At 42.1% G+C, this 26,527-nt stretch overlaps 1 protein-coding gene across 5 annotated transcripts in view; it reads right to left on the reverse strand.

Moving 5' to 3' along the window:
* LOC124027074 (vitamin D3 receptor B-like) overlaps nucleotides 1–25,899 on the reverse strand; it is a 108,251-nt gene extending 82,352 nt beyond the window's left edge. The window contains exons 1-3 of one of the 5 annotated variants that reach the window (XM_046339631.1): nucleotides 25,646–25,898; nucleotides 25,303–25,360; nucleotides 24,977–25,056 (exon numbers count right to left, since the gene is read on the reverse strand). In XM_046339631.1, coding sequence (XP_046195587.1) covers nucleotides 24,977–25,040 — 64 coding nt within the window. In that variant the 5' untranslated portion in view covers nucleotides 25,041–25,056; nucleotides 25,303–25,360; nucleotides 25,646–25,898. Of the gene's footprint in view, nucleotides 1–16,875; nucleotides 16,965–24,976; nucleotides 25,057–25,302 lie in introns of those variants that run through there. The other 4 variants (XM_046339640.1, XM_046339626.1, XM_046339634.1 and 1 more) reach the window with 4 other exon arrangements.
* Between the last annotated feature and the right edge of the window lie 628 nt (nucleotides 25,900–26,527).

A 26,527-nucleotide genomic window follows, 5' to 3' on the forward strand; every position in this document is an offset into this window, starting at 1 on the left:
AATAAGGTCAAGATGTCTAAAAATCATTTTGGGTTGAGGTTGAATTGAACAGTATAAAACAATCAGAATGGAGAAAGACTCATTCAAATCACTTAGAAATCTGTGTGTTGCCACCCTGGGATCACTCACTACTCATAAAGCACCCTGGGATCACTCACTACTCATAAAGCACCCTGGGATCACTAACTACTCATAAAGAACCCTGGGATCACTAACTACTCATAAAGCACCCTGGGATCACTCACCACTCATAAAGCACCCTGGGATCACTAACTACTCATAAAGCACCCTGGGATCACTAACTACTCATAAAGCACCCTGGGATCACTAACTACTCATAAAGCACCCTGGGATCACTAACTACTCATAAAGCACCCTGGGATCACTCACTACTCATAAAGCACCCTGGGATCACTAACTACTCATAAAGCACCCTGGGATCACTAACTACTCATAAAGCACCCTGGGATCACTCACTACTCATAAAGCACCCTGGGATCACTAACTACTCATAAAGCACCCTGGGATCACTAACTACTCATAAAGCACCCTGGGATCACTAACTACTCATAAAGCACCCTGGGATCACTCACTACTCATAAAGCACCCTGGGATCACTAACTACTCATAAAGCACCCTGGGATCACTCACTACTCATAAAGCACCCTGGGATCACTCACTACTCATAAAGCACCCTGGGATCACTAACAACTCATAAAGCACCCTGGGATCACTCACTACTCATAAAGCACCCTGGGATCACTCACTACTCACAAAGCACCCTGGGATCACTAACTACTCATAAAGCACCCTGGGATCACTCACTACTCATAAAGCACCCTGGGATCACTAACTACTCATAAAGCAAATATACAACTTTTATTATTCAAAAAAAAAATACATATATTTATTTATTAAATATCGTGATATAATATTTTGGCCATTTCGCCCAGCACTATTTAAGAGTGGCCTTTTATTGTCCCCAGCACAATGTGCACCTGTGTAATGATCATGCTGTTTAATCAGCTTCTTGATATGCCACACCTGTCAGGTGGATGGATTATGTTAGCAAAGGAAAAATGCTCACTAACATAAATGTAAACAAATCTGTGCATAACATTTCAGAGAAATATGTTTTTTGTGCATATGGACATTTTCTGAATGGCATACATACACAATCCATGTCTCTATTGTCTCATGGCTTCTTCAACCTGTCTTCTCCTATACATCTACACTGATTGAAGTGGATTTAACAAGTGACATCGATAAGTGATAATAGCTTTCACCTGGATTCACCTGGTCAGTCTATGTCATGGAAAGTGCAGGTGTCTTTAATGGTTTGTGAACTCAGTGTCCTTAATGTTTTGTGAACTCAGTGTCCTTAATGTTTTGTGAACTCAGTGTCCTTAATGTTTTGTGAACTCAGTGTCCTTAATGTTTCGTGTACTCAGTGTCCTTAATGTTTCGTGTACTCAGTGTCTGTTTATGCAGGGGCTTTGCTTAATCAACTACTGCCAACTCACAAACAGGTTGTAGTACTACTGTATGCCATGTAGTCTAACTGTAATAGGAGTCTACCTGCTCTGTTTACAATACAAAGCCTTCTGGGATTTCCCTTGGAAGAAGAACGGGTATGTTTATGCCAATGAAACAGCAAATCTCACTGGATCTGATTCTGGACAGATAAGGGAATAGAGCCTATGGCTTTAACTCTGTTATGCTCCCAGTCCCAACTGATTTATAAATGAGGCGCATAAGATGTGGACGATTGAGAACTGAAATACTGCGTGTTGTTCCTGCATATCCGCGGACATCCTGCAATATTTGACTGTTGAGACTGTTCTGTTTTTATTTATTCATGGGAATTCACTACAAATCTGTTGGAATCTTGGTCAGGATGTTGATGTGCTACTGTCTGCATAAATATTGATATGTAGTGATGTATCATGGAATAGAGTCCTGAGGCTACTTAGTGCTGCCTGGTGGAAAGTCCCTACTGGTTTCTACTGCGTTATCACATGTAATTGTGTGATACCTACAGCTAATTGACCATCAATGGCCATCATAAGCAGAGCTAATCCAGCTCAGTTATAGGTCAGGGATAGCAATGTAAATACACAACTACAAGTCATGGGGGTCCACCGTCCAAGGATGGAGACGAGAGTGTGTCTTTGGTTTGAGTTAGCGAAGCATTGCGTAATTGTGCTCTTGAACGTTACATTGCGGAGATGCACAGAAAGTGACACACTTAGAGTGACTGCCTGGGATCTTGGCTTGAAACTAGGCCAAAGAGCCTCGAAAGATAATGCAGCCTTACGGTCATCTATATAAAGTGTCTCACGGTCATTTAGTGTTACACATTTTCTGTTTGATTGGCGAGCTACTCTGGGTTAGCTCAGGTATCTCTACAGCTCTACAACAGGTGGAGACTTGGTCTGTTGGAGACTGGACTGACACTAACACAGTGTGATAACAGTAGGATTTGGGCCAGAGTCCACCAACATAAACAATGGAACAATATTCCAAGATGCATTCGTAATAACAAAAACATCTGTATCATTTCTGCCTGAGACTTGCAGTAGGTGGTTGGTTGGATCTCTGAATGTACTAGAAGAACCCAATTTGAAAAACAGCTTTGATAGTTTTATGTTAAGCAACAAACGTAGACCACATCGTGGAATCCATCACTTCCGTTGCTGTGAATATTCCCTCTCGTGAGTACCTCTGCATCTCACTGGTGTGGTCAAAGTGGAGCATTGAATGTGGCCTCCATCATTTCACAGCCTAGTGGAGAATCCAAGATAGCATAGTTGTGTCCCAAATGACATCACATTCCCTTTATAGTGCACTACTTTTGATCACGGACCATAGGGTTCTGTTCAAAGTTAGTGCACTATATGGGGAACAAAGTGCCATTTAAGACGTATTCCATCTCTTGCACTAGGAATTCCTCCCACACATAAACTGCATTGATTCAAACATTAATTCAAACCGCATTTCTCTAGAATCCTTTCATCACATTATAAATGAACTGGGAATGAGACACAGGGACACAGTGCTCCTCCTAACAACTCTACTATTGCTTCAATGAGATACGAGTCAGGACTTCCGGGTCTCCGTCCCAAATGGCACCCTTTTTCCTGTATAGTGTACTACTTTTGACAAGCCAGGGACCGTTCCTTCTCTACAGGGACTATTGGCCTTAGCCCTCCACCTAAGCTGCTGCCCTCTAAATGACCTCTCACTGTTGACAGCCAGGAAGAGGAAGTGGCGGCCCACGGACTGCAGCAAGGGCAGAGCTGGCATAGGAAGGAGAGAGTGAGAGTAGAAGAAAGAGAGAGGGGGGAAAGAGAGAGACCGAGAGAGCTGAAGAGGGAGAGACAGAGAAAGAGAGAGACCGAGAGAGCTTAAGAGGGAGAGACAGAGAAAGAGAGAGACAGAGAGAGCTGAAGAGGGAGATACAGAGAAAGAGAGAGACCGAGAGAGCTGACGAGGGAGAGACAGAGAAAGAGAGAGACAGAGAGAGCTGAAGAGGGAGAGACAGAGAAAGAGAGAGACCGAGAGAGCTGAAGAGGGAGAGACAGAGAAAGAGAGACCCACAAAGAATTTGAAAACAAATCACATTTTATATCTATTAGGTGAAATACCACAGTGTGTCATCACAGCATCAAGATGTGTGACCTGTTGCCACAAGCAAAGGGCAACCAGTGAAGCACAAACAAAACTTATATTTATCTATGTATTTATTTTCTGTTTTGTACTTCAACTATTTAGATTAGATTAGAGATTATTAGTCACAGGGTCTGAGATGTAATAGCGTGGTACAATGACATTCTGAAGCAGGTCAAAAGGAAAGGGAAGTGAATGAAACAATAATACAAAATGATAATAATATATGAACACCTTCCCTCAGAACAGCCTCAATACGTAGAGGCATGGACTCCACAATGTGTCGAAAGCGTGTAATGTAAATAAATGTCCATTGGGGGGGTGGAGGCAGGGTAAATCAATGTCCATTGGGGGGTGGAGGCAGGGTAAATCAATGTCCATTGGGGGGTGGAGGCAGGGTAAATCAATGTCCATTGGGGGGTGGAGGCAGGGTAAATAAATGTCCATTGAGGGGTGAAGGCAGGGTAAATTAATGTCCATTGGGGGGTGGAGGCAGGGTAGGCCACGCAGTTGTGGGTATACAGGGAGCACCGGAGGGGGCTGAGGATGCACCCTTGTGGGGCTCTCGTGTTGAGGACCAGTGTGGAGGAATTGATGTCACTTACCTTCACCAAATGGGGACGGCCCATCAGGAGGTCCAGGACCCAGCTGCATAGGGAGGAGTTCAGTCCCAGGGCTGTGAGCTTTGTGGTGAGCTTAGAGGGCACGATTGTATTGAAGGACGAGCTGTAGGCGATGAACAGCATCCTCTCATATGCATTCCTCTTGTCCAGATGGGTGAGGACAGTGTGTAAGTCAGTGTCGATTGTGTCATCCCTGGATCTGTCGGGGCGGTGAGCAAATTGGAGAGGGTCGAGTGTGTCGGGAGGGAGGAGGTGATGTGGTCTTTGACTAGCCTCTCAAAGCACTTTATGATGATGGAAGTGAGTGCTACAGGTCGATCATTTTATTTTACCTTTATTTAACTAGGCAAGTCAGTTAAGAACAAATTCTTATTTTCAATGATGGCCAAGGAACAGTGGGTTCAGTTACTAGTCCAACCTGCCGCCCAGGTAGCCTAGTCATTCAGTTCAGTTACATTCCCTATCTTTGGCACCGGAACGTTCCTCTTGATTCTTTATTTGCAGGAGGAACAAAATAGTCGTGGTCTGACTTTCCAACAGAATGATGGGAGAGGGTCTTATACCAATGTCGAAAAAAGGCCTGTGGAATTGCTCATGAGTAGATTTTCCAAAAGTTGAACAGTCAATGTGTTGATAGATCCAATGAAGATCCATGCGAGCATTTTTGGTGTCAGCTTGGGGCAGGATATTTATTTATTTCACCTTTATTTAACCAGGTAGGCAAGTTGTGAACAAGTTCTCAGTTACATACACAACCGTAGCGAAAATCTCGGAGAACTCTGTCGGAAGGTAAAAAAGGGTGACATCTGATGACCAAGTATCAGAAGAATCAGAAGTACCAAGTCAGAAGAGCATAAGCAAGTTCCTGTTAGTTTCCCCCATCACACCACCTATTGGTCATAAAGCAAAGCCCTACGCCGTTGTCCTCGCCAGAGTGCCTGCTTCCTATCCACTCGATGAACTATAAAACCCCTTGGTTGAATATCATCTGTTTGGATGTCGGAGGAAAGCCAAGTATCAGAAAAACAGAGTACGTTGCAGAATCGGATGTCCCTCTGGAAGGAGATCCTTGCTCTGAGTTTGTCAAGTTTATTCACTAATGATTGAACATTAGGTAAGACTCCCAGGTAAGACTCCCAGGTAAGACTCCCAGGACACACGGAGCCTCACCGAAGAGGCCATTGTTCCGCCGTCTCCGGGAATTCGGGAAGGTCGGGTGGAAGGTGAGTACACAGAGATTCATATACCAATAGTTCTACCCGGATGTATGAAGTAATGCACAAGAACAAACTGAGTAAGACAATTAGAGAAAAACACTGGGGAAAAAAACTATAAAAGAAGCATATAACGTTGTGTATGAGTTTGAGGCGAGGCTACCATATTCGTCGGCGCCATCTTGCCATTGGTAAAATACTGTACATAGCCATAATATAACATGTCTCTATTCTTTTGAAACTTTTGTGAGTGTAATGTTTACTGTTCATAATTAATTGTTTATTTCACTTTTGTTTATAATCTATTTCACTTGCTTTGGCAATGTTAACATGCCAATAAAGACCATTGAAATGATGAGAGAGAGAGAGAAAGAAGGAGAGAGAGAGAGAGAGAGAGAGAGAGAGAGAGAGAGAGAGAGAGAGAGAGAGAGAGAGAGAGAAAGAAGGAGCGAGAGAGAGAGAGAGAGAGAGAGAGAGAGAGAGAGAGAGAGAGAGAGAGAGAGAGAGAGAGAGAGAGAGAGAGAGAGAGAGAGAGAGAGAGAGAGAGAGAGAGAGAGAGAGAGAGAGAGAGAGAGAGAGAGAGAGAGAGAGAGAGAGAGAGAGAGAGAGAGAGAGAGAGAGAGAGAGAGAGAGAGAGAGAGAGAGAGAGAGGAGAGCATGCCAGCAACAGATTAAGACAGAGGGAACTAGAGAGAGTTCAGATACAGAGGGAACTAGAGAGAGTTCAGATACAGAGAGAGAGCATGCCAGCAACTAAGACAGAGGTCAGAGTTCAGATACAGAGGGAACTAGAGAGTTCAGATACAGAGGGAACTAGAGAGAGGTCAGATACAGAGGGAACAGATACAGAGGGAGAGAGTTCAGATACAGAGGGAACTAGAGAGAGGTCAGATACAGAGGGAACTAGAGAGAGGTCAGATACAGAGGGAACTAGAGAGAGTTCAGATACAGAGGGAACTAGAGAGAGGTCAGATACAGAGGGAACTAGAGAGAGTTCAGATACAGAGATAACTAGAGAGAGTTCAGATACAGAGATAACTAGAGAGAGGTCAGATACAGAGGGAACTAGAGAGAGGTCAGATACAGAGGGAACTAGAGAGAGTTCAGATACAGAGATAACTAGAGAGAGGTCAGATACAGAGGGAACTAGAGAGAGGTCAGATACAGAGGGAACTAGAGAGAGGTCAGATACAGAGAGATAACTAGAGAGAGGTCAGATACAGAGGGAACTAGAGAGAGGTCAGATACAGAGGGAACTAGAGAGAGGTCAGATACAGAGGTAACTAGAGAGAGTTCAGATACAGAGGGAACTAGAGAGAGGTCAGATACAGAGGGAACAGTCAGATACAGAGGGAACTAGAGAGAGTCAGATCAGATAACAGAGAGGTCAGAACAGAGGGAACTAGAGAGAGGTCAGATACAGAGGGAACTAGAGAGAGATCAGATACAGAGATAACTAGAGAGAGGTCAGATACAGAGATAACTAGAGAGAGGTCAGATACAGAGATAACTAGAGAGAGGTCAGATACAGAGATAACTAGAGAGAGGTCAGATACAGAGATAACTAGAGAGAGGTCAGATACAGAGATAACTAGAGAGAGGTCAGATACAGAGATAACTAGAAAAAGGTCAGATACAGAGATAACTAGAGAGAGGTCAGATACAGAGGGAACTAGAGAGAGGTCAGATACAGAGGGAACTAGAGAGAGGTCAGATACAGAGATAACTAGAAAAAGGTCAGATACAGAGGGAACTAGAGAGAGGTCAGAAAGGGAGTAAGAACAAGGGATGGAATAAAAGATAGTCAGAATCACAGAGTGAGAGAGAGTGAAGGGCCTCTTCTTCCAGCCTGTTCTCTCATCAAGTGATCATATTTTCACCCATCAGACTTCTTTTTTTTCATTTTAATCTTGTCTTTACTAATATGCCAAATGAGTTTTGATTTAGAATGTTCCATTATTAAATGGGAAGGAAAGCAGGGGTAAAGACATGGTGCTGTGCGCTTTCCAACTAAGCTACTTGGGTTTTCTAGCGGAACATTTGTTTAACATGATTAGCTGAGAAATAAATCTGACACTTATTTTACTCCACACATCAACCACTGTTTGAGGAGCATGCTCTCACTGCGCAACAGGTGATATTACGCCCAAATGTTGTATGCCATGGGTTCTCCAACCCTGGTCCTGCAAAACATTCCTTGTGAAATCCGTTCGGGAACATCGATAGTAACATGTTTTCAAAAAGAAACCTATTTCACTAAACTGTTGACAGCCCCTCTGCCTGCTCCAGAAAGGAATTAAGGAGAGTGGAGGAGATTGAAAGGCACAGTGGTGAGATATTCTGTATAGCTAAAGTTGATGTTTTAGCCTATGAATTATGATTTTTTTTTTAAATGCTCTATTACTAACGCTATTCAAAATCAAATACAAATTCACTATCATTGTAGGCTAAATGTATGCCGCCCTGCACATTAAATGAACCAAGAGCATTGGCTAGGGCTATACACTGCCTTCAGAAAGTATTCAGACCCCTTAACTTATTCCACATTTTGTTACGTTACAGCCTTATTCTAAAATCGGTTAAATAAATACAAATATTTTGAAATCTACACACAAGCAAAACGGTTTTGACATTTTTGCTAATTTATTAAAAAAATTAAAAACATAAATACCTTATTTACTTACATAAGTATTCAGACACTCAAAATTGAGCTCAGATGCATCGTGTTTCCACTGATCATGTTTCTACAACTTCATTGGAGTCCACCTATAGTAAATTCAATTGATTGGACATGATTTGGAAAGGCATAATCCTATCTATATCAGGTCCCACAGTTGACAGTGCATGTCAGAGCAAAAACCAAGCCATGAGGTTGAAGGAATTGTCCGTAGAGCTCCGGGACAGGATTGTGTCGAGGCACAGATCAGGAAAGTTACCAAAACATTTCTGTAGCTTTGAAGGTCCCCACAGTGGCCTCCATCATTCTTAAATAGAAGAAGTTTGGAACCACCAAGACTCTTTCTAGAGCTGGCCGCCCGGCCAAACTGAGCAATCGCAATCGGGGGAGAAGCGCTTTGGTCAGGGAGGTAACCAAGAACCTGAAGGTCACTCTGTCAAAGCTCCAGAGTTCCTCTGTGGAGATGGGAGAACATTCCAGAAGGACAACCATCTCTGCAGCACTCCCCCAAGCATGCCTTTATGGTAGTTTCCAGACGGAAGCCATTCCTCAGTAAAAAGCACATGACAGCCCGCGTGTAGTTTGCTCACTATAACTATGTGCTAGACAGCAAAATCGCATACAACATGAGATTTCAAGTGGGTGGTGAAAGTTACAAAATGAAGGACATCTGAAAAAACAGGGGTATGTTCAGAAGTGTGCAACATTCACATAGAAATATGTTTTGTAGAACAGAAGTGATGTTCCGTTGTGTAGAATTAGCCATAACATCAGGTCTACTCTTTCTATTTCTATGTGCAACATTCTGAGCAGGGAAGGTGGAAAAATATTCCATTCTTCCCATGAGCAAGGCATTTAACCCCAGTGTTGTGAAGTACTTTAGTTAAAATACTTAGTACTACTTAAGTAGTTTTTGGGGGTATGTGTACTTAACTTTACTATTTATATTTTTGACAACTTTTACTTCTACTTCACTATATTCAGAAAGAAAATCATGTACTTTTTATTTCATACATTTTCCTTGACACCCAAAAGTACTTGTTGCAATTTGAATGCTTAACAGGACAGGAACATGATAAATTTCACGCACTTATCAAGAGAACTTCCCTGTTCATCTCTACTGCCTCTGATCTGCTTTGTTTGTAAACTGTTGGGAGAGTGCCCCGGCTATGCGTCAATCTTTATTTTTTTACATTTTTTAAAGATAAAAGTTGCCGTCTGCTTAATATAAGGAATTTAAAATTATTTCTACTTTTACTTTTGATATTTAAGTATAGTTTAGCAATTACATTTAGTTTTGATACTTGAGTATAGTTTAAACCAAATACTTTTAGACTTTTACTCAAGTAGCATTTTAATGGGTGACTTTCACTTTTACTTGAGTCATTGTCTATTAAGGTATCTTTACTTTTACTCAAGTATGACCAGTGGGTACCTTTTCCACCACTATTTAACACCAAACATCAACCTTTTCCACCAGTATTTAACACCAAACAACACATTTTTCCACCACTATTTAACACCAAACATCAACCTTTTCCACCAGTATTTAACACCAAACAACACATTTTTCCACCACTATTTAACACCAAACAACAACTGCTCCTTGGGCGCCGATGACGTGGACATAAATTAAGGCAGAACCTGGAAGACACATTTCAGTTGAATGCATTGTTGTGCAACTGACTAGGTATTCCCTTTCCCTTCCGTAAACCTGACCACAACGTTCCATTTGGAGTGGGTGGTAAAAGCAACATTGTAAACCATTGAACTCAGTTGAATACACCCCAGGCCCAGGTGGTCAATCTAGCAGCACTGACTAACTAGTCGACAGGAAAGAAGAGCTTGCGACAGAGTGACTCATATCTCCGCTTCTGATTTCTTCATTCAAATTACTGAAATAACATGCATGAGTCACAACCATAATGATGCATAATTATCTATGGCCAAGACTAAGGAATGGTATCCGGAAGCATATTAGGAACTGTATCAGGATCAGTTGGATGTTTTCAAAGATGATCTGTGCTGGTACTGAAAAACAGTGACAGAGTTGAAGTGCTGATCTAGGATAAGGTCCTCCCTGTCCCTATAGCCTAATATAATGAATTATGTTCTAAAAGACTGATCCTAGATAAGCACTCTGCTGTGATACTTTGAGCTCTGGAGGACATGGGACTCACGGGACATCTGAACCTAGACCAGCACTTAAACACTGTTCATTACCAGCAACTGGGACTGTGAGAACCAATAATTTATTACATTATGTAAGCCATATTACTATAGAGCCTAACTATCGTACTGAATTATTGAACAACACCAGGCAGTGGTGGTGTTTGTAGGCGAGAATTCTACTCTTGGAGGAAGTAAAGGGTTTGTTCATCCAGAAATGTGACATTGTTGATGTTTTCATACCTCAAGAAAAGGTCCAGGAAAGGATGCTTGTTGCACCATCAGTATTGTAGGTCCGGCGACATGCATGTCTCATTACAAAATGAATGAGGACGTTTGACACCATCTAATTAGATGAAATTAGATGACATTAGATATAATTAGGCCAAGCTTGATCATTTCCTTAGTTTCCATGTCTCCTAATACAAATAGCAGGATCATATATGCCTACACAACAGATGGCAATAACAGGTTAAGCGTTCAGCTACACCTAGGTCCACTTTTGTAAACATCTGACAAACTTTGACTAACGGATGAACTATCCCTTTAAAACTCATGCAATCCCTTTAAAATGGTCAACTAATAGACTTTAGTCTAGGTGCTGTATTTATGCTAAAACTGAAAATTAGTATATCAAACACCTGAAGACATTCAATGAAAACGGTAGATGCACTCCCACAATTTCAACCAATTTAACACGTTCAATAAATCAGGGGTGCTTGGTAGTTTGAATCTTGTACGGAGGTGTGTACATTTCCAAACGTTGTTGCTGTTCGCTGTATCTTCTAGCCATTGGCACTGTTGCAAGCTCCTATTGCAAAGAGTAGAGCAGTATAGTTGTTGGCAAGCTCAAAACTGACCATGGCAGTGTTCCAACCCTCACAAAATACCTCATTTCCTTGTCTCTTTATTGTTACTGAGCATATAAAGGACAGGTAAAGGGAAACTAGCCATTGGTTTCACCTATCCAGTCGTTCCAGGCTTGTGGTCAAGCAATAAAGGAGATAAGGAGGCACGGAAGGGGCATTCTGAATGACCATATCCTGGGATTTCTTTATTCTGTATCTGCTAAAAATATCTGTATCACTTATACAGCGCACAGGCTTTTAGTTTGGCAACCTTTTACACCCCTGCTGGCTTACCCCTAGAAGCCTTGAAACACATCACTCATTAGCAGTTCAGCACATCAGCATTTCTCCTAAACCTTTACCATCATAGTAGACATTGAACGCTTATGACCAAACTGGCTAAAATTCTGTTGTTAGCTGATGGTAGCTATTGCTACCCACATGCTAACCTGAGTGCTAACGTTACTAGCAGCAGTAATAGTAAATCCAGGTATAATGGATAACACAAACATTGGCTACCCCGATATCCTACAAGTTATATTGGCCAATGAAGATCAGGCAGTTCAACTACAATAAAGACATACCTTGAAATAAACAATTACATGAATCAGATTTGTATTTGCCCATTCATTTCTGCAAAACGTGCAATGTTGATGGAGTTGTTGTAGCTTGCTAGCTCATTGCATGCTAGACCCGAGTGGGCCAGTTCATTTTGCATGGACCGGTACACTTAGATAGCTGGCTATCTTTGATTGTTATCATCTACTAGCAAAATAACACTTCTTTTTTTAACCTTTATTTAACCAGGCAAGTCAGTTAAGAACAAATTCTTATTTTCAATGACGGCCTAGGAACAGTGGGTTAACTGCCTGTTCAGGGGCAGAACGACAGATTTGCACCTTGTCAGCTCGGGGATTCGAACTTGCAACCTTTCGGTTACTAGTCCAACACTCTAACCACTAGGCTACCCTGACAAAACTTTTTGGGTACTTTTGGGTACTTTAGTACCTACTTATCCGATTCACTCCATCACCGAAGCCACCAGCAGGCTGTTTCTTTCTTCGTGTCAAAGCCAAACATGGTACTGTATATGAGTTTTTGATAAATGTCATTCAAAATGTGAAAATATAAATGTATAATTATTTAAAAAATGTTAAACTTTTGACATTTTTTAGATGGAATATAATTTGTGAAATATATATTGTGCAGAATTATATATTGTGCAGGATGTAGAGATGATTTTCTAAAAGTGATCATTTGCCCTAACTTAATGACAAGGGGAAGGGGGTGAAGGATGCAGAGAGGAATTTCTAAAAGTGATCATTTGCCCTAACTTAATGAGAAGGGGAAGGGAGAGAAGGATGCAAACAGGAATTTCTAAAAGTGATAATTTGCCTTAACTGCTCACAGACAAGCAGGAAAGAGAAGGAATAAAAACTTCACAGCATCATGTCTCAAGAATGTCAGCAATGAGCTTACGGACCACATCCCGACACACAAAAGTCGGAGACGGAATCACATCCAGACATATAACAAAGCTGGAAAAACGAGAGGGTGGAATGCTGGTGGAGTGAGAGAGAAGGGGGCCTTCTCCGAAACGACGGAGCCCAATGAGCGGCTGCCTCCCTATCACATCACATGACGCAATACCAAAAATGGCTCAGAAATGGCTCCAGACTGCCAAGAAATTCCGAAAAGGAACGAGAGAGAGCGAGAGACAGAGCAAGAGAAAACACAAGGCAATGTGTTTTACTGCATCTCTGGCTGGGTCACTACAAGTACAGAACAGACATAAAACAAATCAGACCTGGAATGACCCTCTCCATGGAAAGAGAGAGGGATAGAGAGAGAGGGATGGTGAGAGAGACAGAGAGCACGTGAGAGAGAGAGAGAGAGAGAGAGAGAGAGAGAGAGAGAGAGAGAGAGAGAGAGAGAGAGAGAGAGAGAGAGAGAGAGAGAGAGAGAGAGAGAGAGAGAGAGAGAGAGAGGATAGAGAGAGCAGGATAGAGAGAGAGACAGAGAGTGAGCGAGAGAGGGATAGAGAGAGAGACAGAGAGCATGTGAGAGAGCGGGAGAGAGAGAGAGAGGGAGAGAGGGAGAGAGACAGAGAGCGCGTGAGAGAGAGAGAGAGAAATAAGCAACTTTACAAGGCGAAGAGATGTGGGGGAGGGGGAGAAACGGCGAGAAATAGTAGGAAACAGAAGCAAACAGAGAGAAAATAAGAAAGGAATACATAAAAACAGGGATAGAAGTGTCAGAAAGAGGGAGGGGATGCAGGAAAGAAACCCTAAAAAGACAGTGATCGACTGATGGGGGAAAAGAGAGAAACTGGAACAACAGAATAGGCCTGAAATGAAATGTCCACAATGTCCACAATGAAATGTCCACAAGAAATGTCCACAATTCATAACATTGAAAAATGGCAAGTAAATAGCAACGGATATTTACAAAAAAATAGGCAGGGTAAGTGCAATTTCAAGTGCTAAGGGGAGGCAGGGTAGCCTAGTGGTTAGAGCGTTGTATTAGTAGCCGGAAGGTTGCAAGTTCAAATCCCTGAGCTGACAAGGTACAAATCTGTCGTTCTGCCACTGAACAGGCAGTTAACCCGCTGTTCCTAGGCTGTCATTGAAAATAAGAATTTGTTCTTAACTGACTTGCCTGTTTAAAAAAAGCACAATTAGTCCAACATTTGTTAAGTTGCAGAATTGCATTCGGACTAAAAGAGTACTTGGTGAGTGAGACACTAGTCCTGTCCTCTGATTTCACGTTTAATTCCTCTCTCCTTCATTTCCCTCTGTCATACAACCTCCTAGCTCATATTTTGCCGTTTTTAAAGCTCATTTCCTGCAATTCTACACATTATTCCAACGAACAGCCATTGTTCAGGCCTATGGTTCACGCTCATGTTCCTCCCTCACCCAATTATTAACTACTAGCTAGTGGTAGTGATGCACAAGCTAGGCCTACTTGAAACATCGGCATCTACTGGCAGCAATTACCCGCCAATAGATCAAAAACCCCATAATAAAAAAATGCTAGAAAACCCTACTGGATTTCTGCAAAACTAAACATAATTTATTATGTTTTTGAAGATAAGCTATTTTCTTCATTATTTTATTTTCTTCATTATTTTATTTTAATAAACAGTTTTTCGCCCCCCAAAATGATTTGTTTCAGTTCACATTTACTATAATAACCTTGGTCTCCACACACACGCCCCTCTCCAGGCCCCACCGCGAAGCGAGAGAGGCCGGGGCGGCCTGCCCTTTTGCTGGGTCCCTTGCTGGACTATGGAGAGGGGAAAGACGAAGAGGCAAGGAGAGGCCCGCTTAGACGCACACACACAACCTCCCCCCGCACACACACACACACAGCCCTGTCTCTCCAGAGCTCGGGAGTGATTAAATGCTATCGCTCTCTCGCAAACAAACACACACACACACTAGCACACACACACTCTGAACTAGCAAGGATATGACCTGACAGACAACAGACATGTGGGTGACGTGGGTGTGTAAGCACTTAGCTCTGGTCCCAGTTACATAACCAAAACCCAAAAGTACAAACCTTGGCAACGTGTACTATGCCTCAATCACCTGCAGGTAATGATGTTGTAACACCTTCTTTGTATCATCATTATGGCCGGATACAAAAGCATTCTATTTCCACTAACTCATACTTACTCACTCATACTATTTACAATGTAACTAACTCATACTATTTACAATGTAACTAACTCATACTTACTCACTCATACTATTTACAATGTAACTAACTCATACTATTTACAATGTAACTAACTCATACTTACTCACTCATACTATTTACAATGTAACTAACTCATACTTACTCACTCATACTATTTACAATGTAACTAACTCATACTTACTCACTCATACTATTTACAATGTAACTAACTCATACTAACTCACTCATACTATTTACAATGTAACTAACTCATACTAACTCACTCATTCATTCTAACTCATACAGGGACCAAACCAAGCCAGGTGGGTTTCTCCTTTTTCTCAACCCACTGGTGGGCCCTGCATGCAACGCGTTTTCAAGGAGTCACATTATTCTACATGACTAGCCCAGCTATACTTACACACAGTATGCTTTACCTGTGACGTGTCGAGTGTTGGAACCATCAATCACTGGACATTTCAACGTGTGCCCAACACTAATAGGTGGAACTTAACGCGTCATTACGTGCACTATATACAGCATATGGCAAACACCCACACAAAAGCCCAGCTTTCTGTGTCAAATAAAGGGTAGCTCTATAGGAGGCCTAAACTGTTACATATGGGAGAGGAGGAAGTAACCAGTTACAGTGGTCATGGAGGGGGTGGGTTGGATCACTGTACTGCTGTCGCAGGGTGGACAGAAAGCTAATAGACTGTACCAACACGACTGCTCGACCCTCGTACACAACCTGCCATTGTTGTGGCTGTGAATGGCTGGAACGTGAGCCTGCATTACAATGCCCTCGGCTGTTTTGGGTTCAGCTCTGGTTGTCCAGCTTTTTAGCCTACGACCCTATTTTGAAAATTCTTGCGACCCCAACCATGTGAAAAGTATTACACAATTAACAACCAATGTTGACTTTGTTTATTTGGGGCTAGGGCAGTCAATTGGAAAACATTCTAACAGTATTTCTGATTGTCTTCTCAACTCACCATCACACAATTTTAATGTGGGACTACGACAGTCATTTACAAATGAGTCTGACATAATGTATCTTATCTCACCACCACTAATGAGATGGGTGTGCTGAGATGGGTGTGCTGAGATGGGTGTGCTGAGATGGGTGTGCTTGATGCATGTTACGTCGGAGCTTGTAAAAGTCAGGGGTCAACAGTGCGCACCTCATCTCTGCAGTCACATCCAACCTGGTTCGATGTTTGGTTTTAATGCAGACGAGAGCACTGATGGTGCTTTCAAAACAACTGAGAAAAATACAAGATCAATTCATGACATCAGTGGTCTTCAGGTCAGAAAGTCAAGGCTCCAGAAAGAATTCTGTTGGATGACCGTTCAAAAAAGGATTTTTCCAAGTCTTAGCATGTTTTTTCACAGAGTTCCCAGTTGTCTTGAACGTGGCATTAATGCTCAGAGGGAGACGCCAGGGTATGTTCCCTTTGAGTCAGGAACCAAAACTCCGTAGTGACACGCGAATGCATTCGGTCACATGACAGCTCGACCAGCTGTTTGATTTCACTTGCCGGCATATTCAATTGAGCTAGGATCACAGTCAAATGGATTGGGAGGTAGGTCCCAAAAGTAGGGTTGGGCGGTAACCAGACGTTCATATCCTCATACCATCCTTCTCTCACGCCGGGATTTACGGTATTACCAGCTTAGTAAACAAGGGGCTCCAAAAAACCCGGCAAAAAATCACATTGGCAGTATACTGCAAGAATGCTAACAAATTGTGCACAAATAATGGGGAATTTCCATGGAGGCTGCTAGCTAAATATGTTAACGTGCATAAACGAAAATTAACAAATTGCAAAGACAGGCAATCCAGCTATACATTATAGGTAGATTATACATATATAGGTAGGAGCTACCAAATGTCATTTTTGGTGAGTGTGAATGAGATACATTGTGAAAATGAAGAAAGTTTTGAGGCAAGCTTGTCTGACGGAAGAACAGTACTGGGTACACACTTTTTCTGTTTGGAGTCTGGGAGTCGCTAGGACAAAGGGCCTGCCTGCTCTGCTCGGAGAAGATAGGGGAGGAGCATATGGGCCCAGCACTGAGAGGAGAAAAAAACACAAGGAAATCAAGCTGCAGTGGCAGCTGTACAGATAACTCATGCAAAGGTTTTTGACCTCTCAAACACTGCAGAAAGCTAAAACAATATGATGCGCAGTGACCTTATTCATTCAGCAACTTACTTACAGTACCAGTCAAAAGTTTGGACACACCTGCTCATTCAAGGGTTTCTCTTTATTTTGACTATGAAACTATGAAATAACACATATGGAATCATGTAGTAACCAAAAAAGTGTTAAATGTGGTAGTCACCTGGAATGCTTTTCCGATTACCAGGTATGCCTTGTTAAAAGTTAATTTGTGGAATTTATTTCCCTCTTAATGTGTTTGAGCCAATCAGTTGTGTTGTGACAAGGTAGAAGGTGACTGAAGATAGCCATATTTGGTAAAAGTCCATATTGTGGCAAGAACAGCTCAAAAATGCAAAGAGAAATGACAGTCCATCATTACTTTGTCAGTTTCTTCAAGTGCAGTCGCAAAAACCATCAAGCGCTATGATGAACCCGGATCTCATGAGGACCGCCACAGGAAAGGAAGACCCAGAGTTACCTCTGCTGCAGAGGATAAGTTCATTAGAGTTACCAGCCTCAGATATTGCAGCTCAAATAAATGCTTCACAGATCTCAAGTAACAGACACATCTCAAAATTAACTGTTCAGAGTTGTTCATACCCCGGTATTTGGTATATAGAGTATAGCGCCCAAACCTAGTACAATGTTACCACTGTGCCAGCTCCCCCTAAATACTTTCTAATAAATGGCCTAAAGAAATGCCCTGTCTGAAATGAAAACAACCCCCTACACCTTTGGTGTTTCAGACCGGAAGGAACTGGATAGGTGTAAGATTAAGTAAGCATTATGGTCGAAGCTCCCATAAGACCATTGCAAAAGACTAGAGGGAATCGCCACCATCACATTGCTGACTTAAGGCATCAGCAAGCTTCAATTCGGCTGGCGCCTAGCCGAGTTCCAAACAAGTGTGCTCGCATACACCTTTAAAAGACCTTCACCTGACAAATTATTAAAAAGCTGCAATAGTACTGTTTGTCCATTTTGAGACGCCATAGCCACTTCCTCAAAACAGTCATAATTAATATAAGATAACTCAAGAAATCTGTCAATAATTTGGAAGTTTCTGCAGAGGAGATCTTAGTTTGGTATAGTATTTCTCAATGAAAAAATTTGCATGGAAATTACCTGTCTCTCATTGAATGAAAACAAGTCTTTATTGAAAAATCCATACTATTGACCAGTTACCAACGAAGGGGCATAGACTTTGGCTAGCGACTTAGGCTTGCCTCAATAATAAAACAAAATGTGTGCCTGAAGAGCCAAAAAAATCCTTACCGAAGTCCATAATGAACAAAAACATCACAAACTTTCTACATTATAAATGAAAACTCTTCCGAACTATTTTGACTGGGAAGCAACCGGATGCACTTATCCACTCAGTCAGATCTGAAAAAACTGAAGACGTGGGGACTAGGGGAAGGGAATAGGCCAAGGAATTGGTTTTATTCATCCTGCTTTCTTTCGATCGTATCATGTTTATCCAAGATCTCCCATTCTCTAGGCTAGAGCTGCATGTACCATACATTGATTCTACAGGCCTCCAAACATGTCTGCTAGATGACTTGACATCTCTACTTCCCTCATCATCACCTCTTTGGCAGAGGAAATGTGATTGAGCGAGGTAGTGTTGTGGGGAGAAATTTGGCATCCCGACTAGGTTCAGATAATCTTATTACACGGTCTTATACATAGCAACAAGGAACTGCACGTTCTGGCACGTCTAGCAACAAGGAACTGCACGCATGTGGCTGTGTGCCACCGACTTAATTAGGGGCGTGCTGCTGTGTATTTTGTCAATACGTTATCATGCGCTTATAAATGCTCTCGAGTGCATTATGAGGTGATAGTGATGGCAGAGAAGTAGGCATTGGTCAAAAAAGAAAGGAAATTCATGAGCACCACTATAACTACTCCACCCATGCTCTACCAAGTTTTTCCAGCACACAGCTTTGACCTGCTACAGTAGCTATGTTTGTCTATTGTACTTCAAACTATGTGTAGGCAGGCTGCTTAGGATTCAAACTCTGGGTGTGCCGACATGGCCATACTCGTATTCGGAATCGTATCCGCAAGTTGACAGTTGATAGTCGGATCGGGTGATACATAAGTGTTTTAATATGCCTAATTCGATGTTGGCAAAATAGCTCACTGCACATTCTCACTGCAAAACAACCTGCAGATTTGGAGCAGCGTGCAGAGGGGTGGGTCTGTGTGCCTTCAACTTGCAGCAGGCAGCCAAGTTTGCTTTCACTCGGTCAGAATGTGCATCACCGGTTAAAATTTTCCCTACACTTGCCCCGCTTGTTAGATATTATGCACATTGATAGTTTCATAGTAAACGTCCTTGCCATGTGATTTATCATAGTAGCAGGCAGCAGCAATCTAAATTATCAGACCACATACGAGGAAAAGTGATCGGGTGAAATTATGAAGTGAGTGGATGGAGAAACAACTTCAATCGATCCAATCAAAGCAGCAGGATCAATGTACAGACCGCCCTTCTCTTTACACACAGGCAAACGAGACAGTTAAGGTATTTCGACCACGTAGAACCTCACACATGAATCTAATCCAATTGTATTTGTTACATACACATGGTTAGCAGATGTTAATGTGAGTGTAGTGAAATGCTTCTGCTTCTAGTTCCGACAATGCAGTAATAACCAACGAGTAATCGAACCTAACAATTTCACAACAGCTACCTTATACACACAAGTGTAAAGGGATGACGAATATGTACATAAAGATATATGAATGAGTGATGGTACAGAATGGCATAGGTAAGATGCAGTAGATGGTATAGAGTACAGTGTATACATATGAGATGAGTAATGTAGGGTATGTAAACATTATATTAAGTGGCATTGTTTAAAGTGGCTAGTGATACATGTATTACATAAAGATGGCAAGATGCAGTAGGTGGTATAGAGTACACTATATACATATGAGATGAGTTATGTAGGGTATGTAAACATCATATTAAGTGGCATTGTTTAAAGTGGCTAGTGATACATTTTTTACATGTATGGCAGCAGCCACTCAATGTTAGTGGTGGCTGTTTAACAGTCTGATGGCCTTGAGATAGAAGCTGTTTTTCAGTCTCTCGGTCCCAGGGTTGATGCACCTGTACTGACCTCGCCTTCTGGATGATAGCGGGGTGAACAGGCAGTGGCTCGGGTGGTTGTTGTCCTTGATGATCTTTATGGCCTTCCTGTGACATCAGGTGGTGTAGGTGTCCTGGAGGGCAGGTAGTTTGCCCCCGGTGATGCGCTGTGCAGACCTCAATACCCTCTGGAGAGCCTTACGGTTGTGGGCGGAGCAGTTGCCGTACCAGGCGGTGAAACAGCCCGACAGGATGCTCTCGATTGTGCATCTGTAGAAGTTTGTGAGTGTTTTTGGTGACAAGCCGAATTTCTAAGCCTAATGAGGTTGAAGAGGCACTGCTGCGCCTTCTTCACCACGCTGCCTGTGTGGGTGGACCATTTCAGTTTGTCCGTGATGTGTACGTCGAGGAACTTAAAACTTTCTACCCTCTCCACTACTGTCCCGTCAATGTGGATAGGGGGGTGCTCCCTCTGCTGTTTCCTGAAGTCCACGATAATCTCCTTTGTTTTGTTGACGTTGAGTGTGAGGTTATTTTCCTGACACCACACTCCGAAGGCCCTCACCTCCTCCCTGTAGGCCGTCTCGTCATTGTTGGTAATCAAGCCTACCACTGTAGTGTCGTCTGCAAACTTGATGATTGAGTTGGAGGCGTGCAAGGCCACTCAGTCGTGGGTGAACAGGGAGTACAGGAGAGGGCTCAGAAAGCACCCTTGTGGGGCACCAGTGTTGAGGATTAGCGGGGTGGAGATGTTGTTACCTACCCTCACCACCTGGGGGTGGCCCGTCAGGAAGTCCAGTACCCAGTTGCACAGGGCGGGTACTATGTTGTTAAATGCTGAGCTGTAGTCGATGTCAGGTAGGGTGGTGATATGGTCCTTGACTAGTCTCTCAAAGCACGTCATGATGACGGAAGTGAGTGCTACGGGGCGGTAGTCATTTAGCTCAGCTACCTTAGATTTCTTGGGAACAGGAACAATGGTGGCCCTCTTGAAGCATGTGGGAACAGCAGACTGGGATAAGTATTGATTGAATATGTCCGTAACCACACCAGCCAGCTGGTCTGCCCATGCTCTGAGAACGCGGCTGGGGATGCCGTCTGAGCCTGCAGCCTTGCGAGGGTGAACACGTTTAAATGTTTTACTCACTTCGGCTGCAGTGAAGGAGAGTTCGCAGGTTTTGGTAGTGGGCCATGTCAGTGGCACTGTATTGTCCTCAAAGCGGGTAAAGAAGTTGTTTAGTCTGTCTGGGAGCAAGACATCCTGGTCTGCGACGGGCCTGGTTTTCTTTTTGTAATCCGGGATTGACTGTAGTCCCTGCCACATACCTCTTGTGTCTGAGCCGTTGAATTGCAACTCTACTTTGTCTCTAAACTGATGCTTAGCTTGTTTGATTGCCTTGCGGAGGGAATAGCTACAATGTTTGTATTCGGTCATGTTTCCGGTCACCTTGCCCTGGTTAAAAGCAGTGGTCCGCTTCAGTTTAGTGCGAATGCAGTCATCAATCCACGGTTTCTAGTTGGAAGATATTTTAATAGTTACTGTGGGTACGGCATCGCCAATGCACTTGCTAATGAACTCGCTCACCGAATCAGCGTATTCGTCAATGTTGTTGTTTGACGCAATGCGGAACATATCCCAATCCACGTGATCGAAGCAATCTTGAAGCGAGGAATCAGATTGGTCGGAACAACGTTGAACAGACCTGAGAGCGGGAGCTTCCTGTTTTAGTTTCTGTCTATAGGCTGGACGCAAAGACAGTACAGTATGGTTTAGAAACTCTGTGACTGACTGACATGAGAAAGATGCTTGCTGGCACCCGAATACAAACAATACTCGGCTCACAAACGGATCCAGAAAATTGGCCATATCCGTTACTTGTTTTGTCCGACTAATCAGCACACCCCTCATTCAAACAGCCTAATTCATTCAAAGTGTCTATAACATGCCACTCTGTACATCCCACACTTGACATATACATAATACAAGCCTATATTGCATGTTACACCCTGATTAGACCAGCCACATCGCGTGCACGATCATTGCAAAATAAATGTACAGTATATGTTATTCCATCATTTCATCCAAACTGCTCACAGGCGTCTGCATAGCCAGGCGCTAAAATAAAACATTTATTATATTTGAGACGCTAGACGTGCTGCAAGTACTGCCTCTCCCATCTACTCATTGGTTTTCAGGAGAAAACTAACCCACGTGGGTGAGAGCTTATTCATAGAAAATTAACTAGAAACTAACTTAGTTGGTTTCCCCTTTAACTGTGGATTAATTGTCAGAGTAGAGACTCGAGGTCAAAATTATACAAAGATCCAACAACAAAAAGGCCCATTCATGACACACAGGTTAAGGTAAAATAACAACCCAATGTTCACCTCCCAGGACAAATTAGTTAGCAACAGCAAGCTAGCCACATGTCCATGAATGTTTAATGTGTGTTTCAACCTGTCCCCAAATGAATATAGTTGGTTCACAGTTGCTTTTGCTATTTTAACCTACGTGTCATGAATGCGTCTGGTGGGGACTGACAAAATCAACATGCACACGATACCGCACGCGCAGGCCCGGTTTGGTCAAGGTGTTACCCGCCATACACATCATAGAGATCTATCTCTAGGGGGTAACATATAACTTTAGCCAGCAGTAGGCCTACCCCTACCCCTACCCCATCATCAAGAAAACAAGGGAGTCATACTTTACATTACAGTGCTCTTAGGACTCGCTGTAATTACTAACAGTAAGTGTACACAGAGTACAGGGTAAATGCTATTGTCATGACTTATTGTTACAATGTACTTGCACTGTAAGTAGGATTATGGTATGGGTTTGGGGTAGGGCTAAGGTTTACATTAGGTATATTGTTGTAATGCAGTAAAACAATGAGTAGGCCTGATGCTCTTTACTATACTGTACTTACAGAAATATTTACACAGGAATAAGAACATGGTTATGTAAAGTGTTAATACATGAGGATTCTAATCTGGTTGAAGAGGTTTATTGGTCTAAACCTTTTCAATCATCTAGGCCTGAGTAAAGATCTATCAGAGTCAACATGAGAGAAATAACATATCAAAATCACAGAGAGCTCATGCACAAATACAGTACCCTGATATCGCTTCACTAATCTTAATAGCTCGGGGGGAAATATCAAATTCACATTTTCGTTGGATTCATTAGTGCCAACGAAAGTGTGCTACCTACAATAACATGACCTGTTGGGTCAGTTGACTCAATTCCCTTAGAGAGAGGCAGTATTTTGAATTCTCGTCATTTCTTATAGTGAACACTTATACGGCATCACTCGTCAACACTTTTGTCTACAAAGGCTGCGTAGAAGGAAAAGAAAGGACATTACCCACTTCTAAATGGAAACTGGAGCCGTGTTCAGTAGGAGCAAATGGGACAAAACGTTTTGAAACAGAAAAGTTGCTGCATGTGAACGTGTCCAATAAGAGCAATGATTTGTTTTCAGTTTGAAATCGTTTTCCGACCTTGTGTCCTACTGTGACTAAAGACACAACTGTGACAGAAAAAAAAGAGTGTGAGGTAAGGCTACTTACACGTCATCTATTTCCAGGATAGTTTTAGGCATATGGTGATATATTTGACAAGAAAAACAAATATAAGCCCTTACTGATTTTATTTAAACATCAGTGGCAGTCAGTGCTATTTAATATTTGGGAGGGAAAACATTTTTGATTTATCAGCATGGCCTTATTTCTATTAAAGCATATTGAATGACTGTCATTCATGTTCCATTCACCCAGCTCAATGTAGCATCAATAGGTTTAGTCTACTACATGATACAAAAATTTTCCCTATACCCATCATGAGGTTGCTACAACCTAGCCTACGAATTAAAGTTTATAAGGTAGGTGACAGATAGTGACACATTCAATATTGCCTCGAACACTCTTTCCTGCATCTAGCTGATCTAGGATGTACAAACAATTGCAAATGATAGTTTCTATTGGACAAATTCAGGTAGGTTTACCCATTTCATTCCATTTCGCAATTGTCATCTCAGTCTCCAGACTTGAACCCCATTGAAAACCTGCGGTTTGAATTGAAGAAGGCAGTCCATAAGGGCAGACAAATGATATCAAGGATCTGGAAAGATTCTGTATGGATGAATGGTCTAAGACCCCTCCCAAAGTGTTCTCCAATTTCATAAAACATTTTAGAAAAAGGCTCAATGTTGTTATCCTCGCAAGCGGACGGTGGAATCAGGGAAGGTGGAAACAGGGACGGTGGAAACAGGGACGGTGGAAACAGGGGATCCAATCACTTTCAACCCCTACCTTCTTAGGGGTTTTTTGTATTAATTGTTAACAACACCTATTTTTCAGCACAATTGTATTAGTATAAAATAATATAGTTGTTTTCTCTTTTGGACCATACAATACAGTATTTTTTGATCATCTCCATCGAGGGACTCAATCATTCTGGACCCCAGTGGATTTGATTTAACCTACGTATTGAACCCATTAAGAACATGGTAGATGTTAAATCAGAGGAAAAAGTTGCCAGTGTGAGACACGAGAGGCCCATTTTGAAGGTCTAGTAACAGAAGCCTAAAATGTAACTCATGTTATGTCAAATAGTAGTAGTCTGGCATATTTGGGGCAAGGGTGTCTGCAATACACTCCAGCTTTTAAAGTGCTTATCTAGCTACATTGTTTCAAAGCTATGACAGATAATAAATATTTTGGGAATCTGGAGCTGAGCTTAATTGCATGAATGGATAGATGTATTGCATGAATGTATATAAATGCATGGATTTAAATCAGATCAAAGTACCTTACCTGATATTTTGGCATGCCCTTGTTTGTAGATGGAGGATAAAGACTTGACAACTCTCTTAACCATTTATATATCTCTAATCCTGAAAAAGTATAAATTGGCTTAATCAATTCAGACTTTGTTTCAGACAGTTTGGTTGCTTGAATAATACAATTTGTATCTCTGTAAAAAAAAATGTAAGACAATAATTTGAGAAACATGCGTGCAATGGTTGGATTGTAAAGATTATTTTGGTACACTGACATCCTTTAACACTGCGTTCATTTTGAGTTCTAGCAGCAGAATAGTTGTAGCTTTCACATTCCTTCTCTGCATGAGAGTTTCATACCTGTGTACAACTTTTCCCAAGACCAAGTTGCCCTTAGTCCGTTTTTCTTCGTCAATATCTACAGAAAAAAAATCCTCTCCATGTTGAATTGCAGTAAATATGTTCGATACTATGTAATAACTGTGTATTACAAAGACCCGTACGTGATCGACTCGAAATGTCAAAACTATCACGCCCAAACGAAGGCTCTAAATGCTGGCTCTAGAGCTGATACTGATCGTTAGCGTGTAGGGCTGGTTAACCCTAATTGCGCAATCAGTTTTAGGCGATGTATCAATTGTATTCAGACAGAACGCGACTGCTATGAACGAAAACGCCTAGTAATAATGGTTACGGTATTTACCTTTTTGTCATGCTCTACAAACGGCGAATTCTATAGAATAACTGTGAAATCCACTGTCTTGCCAGACCCTAAATAAATGGCCATTACTTTTTGTTATGCCCCGCCCCTGGACGTCCACAGTATATAATATGTTCCGTAAACCTCTCCAATAGCCAATCAAAGGTGTAATCTGCGTTAATCCCGTGTTTTGGTTGGTGGCATTTTACACCAACCCTGCCATGCTTGGTCGAGCCAAATGCTCGTAACGTGTGCGAGCTAGTCCCCTTCCCCCAAACACAGGGGTGTGTCATGACGTCAGAGGTAACGAAGAGGTAAACAACTTTGACCGCGTGAGCTTTAAAGCAACATTGTTTCACCGCAAGCACTGATCTGCTACAGCGCTACTTACTATAACGTTGTAACAATATGATAATATATGCACTGAAAAGGAAACGATATGATTATCTGCCACAAATATGTGCTATGCACTACTCTTTGTTATGTGGCCACATGTTTTGTGAGGTTGCAGCATTGTAATAAAGTATTGCGTTACAGGCTAGGATTTGAACATAGTAGTGTCGGGATGGATACATGACACCGATCATTTCATTGTCTCTGTGTTTGTATTATTATTTTCATCTTACTCAGCATTGTGCGTATGCAGAAGCGTGTGCGCATGAGAGCAAAAGGGGTGTGTCTGCAGTGTGCTGCGGATGTCGTGTCAGCTGCCTAAAGTAGCAGAAACATGCTTTGATGCCAAGATTGTTATGTAAATGGTTGAAACTATAGTTTACCTTGATATTCTCTCCCTCTCATTTCGGACAAACCAGGATAACCACGGAAGGAGGGTAAGGACTCAAATCCGACGTTACATCCTGCAATTTATATTTTTAGGTGGTTTCG

Source organism: Oncorhynchus gorbuscha, linkage group LG03 (genome assembly GCF_021184085.1).
Source record: "Oncorhynchus gorbuscha isolate QuinsamMale2020 ecotype Even-year linkage group LG03, OgorEven_v1.0, whole genome shotgun sequence".
NCBI lineage: Eukaryota > Metazoa > Chordata > Actinopteri > Salmoniformes > Salmonidae > Oncorhynchus > Oncorhynchus gorbuscha.